This window comes from Trichinella spiralis, assembly GCF_000181795.1.
Source record: "Trichinella spiralis strain ISS 195 chromosome Unknown Scfld3181, whole genome shotgun sequence".
Lineage (NCBI taxonomy): Eukaryota > Metazoa > Nematoda > Enoplea > Trichinellida > Trichinellidae > Trichinella > Trichinella spiralis.
In genome coordinates this window covers 18248-19739 of record NW_003530120.1, presented here as the reverse complement: position 1 = coordinate 19739, position 1492 = coordinate 18248, and the positions used below count along the sequence as shown (strand labels likewise).

The window sequence follows — 1492 nt, the reverse complement described above, 5'->3', positions numbered from 1 at the left end:
TGCAATACGCAACGACTTCAGGTCAAGTGTAGATAAATTCCACACATAAATATCCATGTCGAGAAATATCAACCGCTTAGAACGGTAGATCACAATTTATCCCTACCAAGCTCATTGCAGTCTTCCGTTCAAGTACGCATATTTCGAATTTATGGTTTACGGTAACTGCTTTGGATTCTGTTAGATTTCACATAATCAGTTATATATATTTATTACGCTCCATTCATTATTTCACGACGAGTACTACAGCAATGATGACTTGCTGTGCACTGATAATAAACGTCAACTGTCGTTGATTCAAAAGAGGTTATACCTTTGAGAACTGTAACAGCAAAATTCCTCAAGAACAGCATCACCAATATTACAGAAATCATGGACCTGTTCATAGAACAGGATCCTGATTATATGCAAAGTTGCAAAGCAAAATGGGATGTTGTTCAAATGATATATTATAAAGAAGAAATTATAGATCAGAACAAACGTAAAAGGAGAGACTGTTAACGCTTGATAGTTTCATTATCCTGAAATCTAAGGTTGAGAAATCCTTCAAATCGAACATCGATTTTCAACAATGTAAAGATGATAATTGTAACTGTTAACTTTCAAATCTTCAATCGTCGCTTCATTCTAAAGAAATTTCGCTTTCATCACGTTCACGTCGCCAACTGTATAATTGCTATCATCTGCGTTCATTTTCACAGCCACTTTCAAATCGTATATAAATTTGAAAAAAATGAGATTATAAAATGAACATTCAAATACTCCAACTTGAAGAACATGGGTCTAAAAGAAGTTGCAAATTTTATATTAAATTTTGAAGAGAAAAACATTTTTTTCCATTTTAACAAGGTTTAGTAAATTGAAAATAACAAATAACTTGATTTCCATGGGAGAGATGGGCTCGCCAATCAAAGCAATTTTACTTTCAATATCTACGTCAATCTCTGCGCGTGGTGAACTTTTCCACCTGCAATGAAATCAACATCCATCTCTATATACGTACATACATGTATATACACCCGTGAAATAAATCACAAATCGATCAGTCAGTCAAAACGTACTATTCTCGTCGGCTTGTAGACGTTTACGCAATTCTTCGACACAAGAGCTGTCCCAGATGCGTTCCCCAAGCGTGCGATCATGCTCTTGATCCAGCACAGCCAAATGATCAGCAATCAACTGCTTTTCCTTTTCAAGTTTCAAACTTTCTGCTTTCTCTGGTCCAAAGACTGCGCTTGTCGTTTATATACCCCTGTCTCGAACTATAAAACCCATGCAATTTTAGCTGTTTCGTAAAATTATATTCCAAATACCAAAACGGCAAATACACAAAAACAATATTTCAAAATCCACAGACAATTTCAATTTGTTGCTGCTATCGAGAGCTTTAATCTGAACTTTAAAATCACCAACAACTTCTATATACGAATCAAGGAAAAATGAACAGTAGCTCATTTTTAAATAATATTTAAAGCAAAATAACATTTCAAAA

The 1492-nt window shown here is 34.5% G+C and overlaps 1 protein-coding gene across 1 annotated transcript; it reads right to left on the bottom strand.

Moving 5' to 3' along the window:
• Window positions 1–627: 627 nt before the first annotated feature.
• On the bottom strand, window positions 628–1455 carry Tsp_12147 (conserved hypothetical protein). Its single transcript, XM_003368069.1, has 4 exons — window positions 1314–1455; window positions 1058–1229; window positions 871–967; window positions 628–783 (listed from the first exon to the last, which is right to left on the bottom strand). Exons 1-4 carry the CDS (start codon window positions 1453–1455, stop codon window positions 628–630), a joined length of 567 nt encoding a protein of 188 aa, XP_003368117.1.
• Between the last annotated feature and the right edge of the window lie 37 nt (window positions 1456–1492).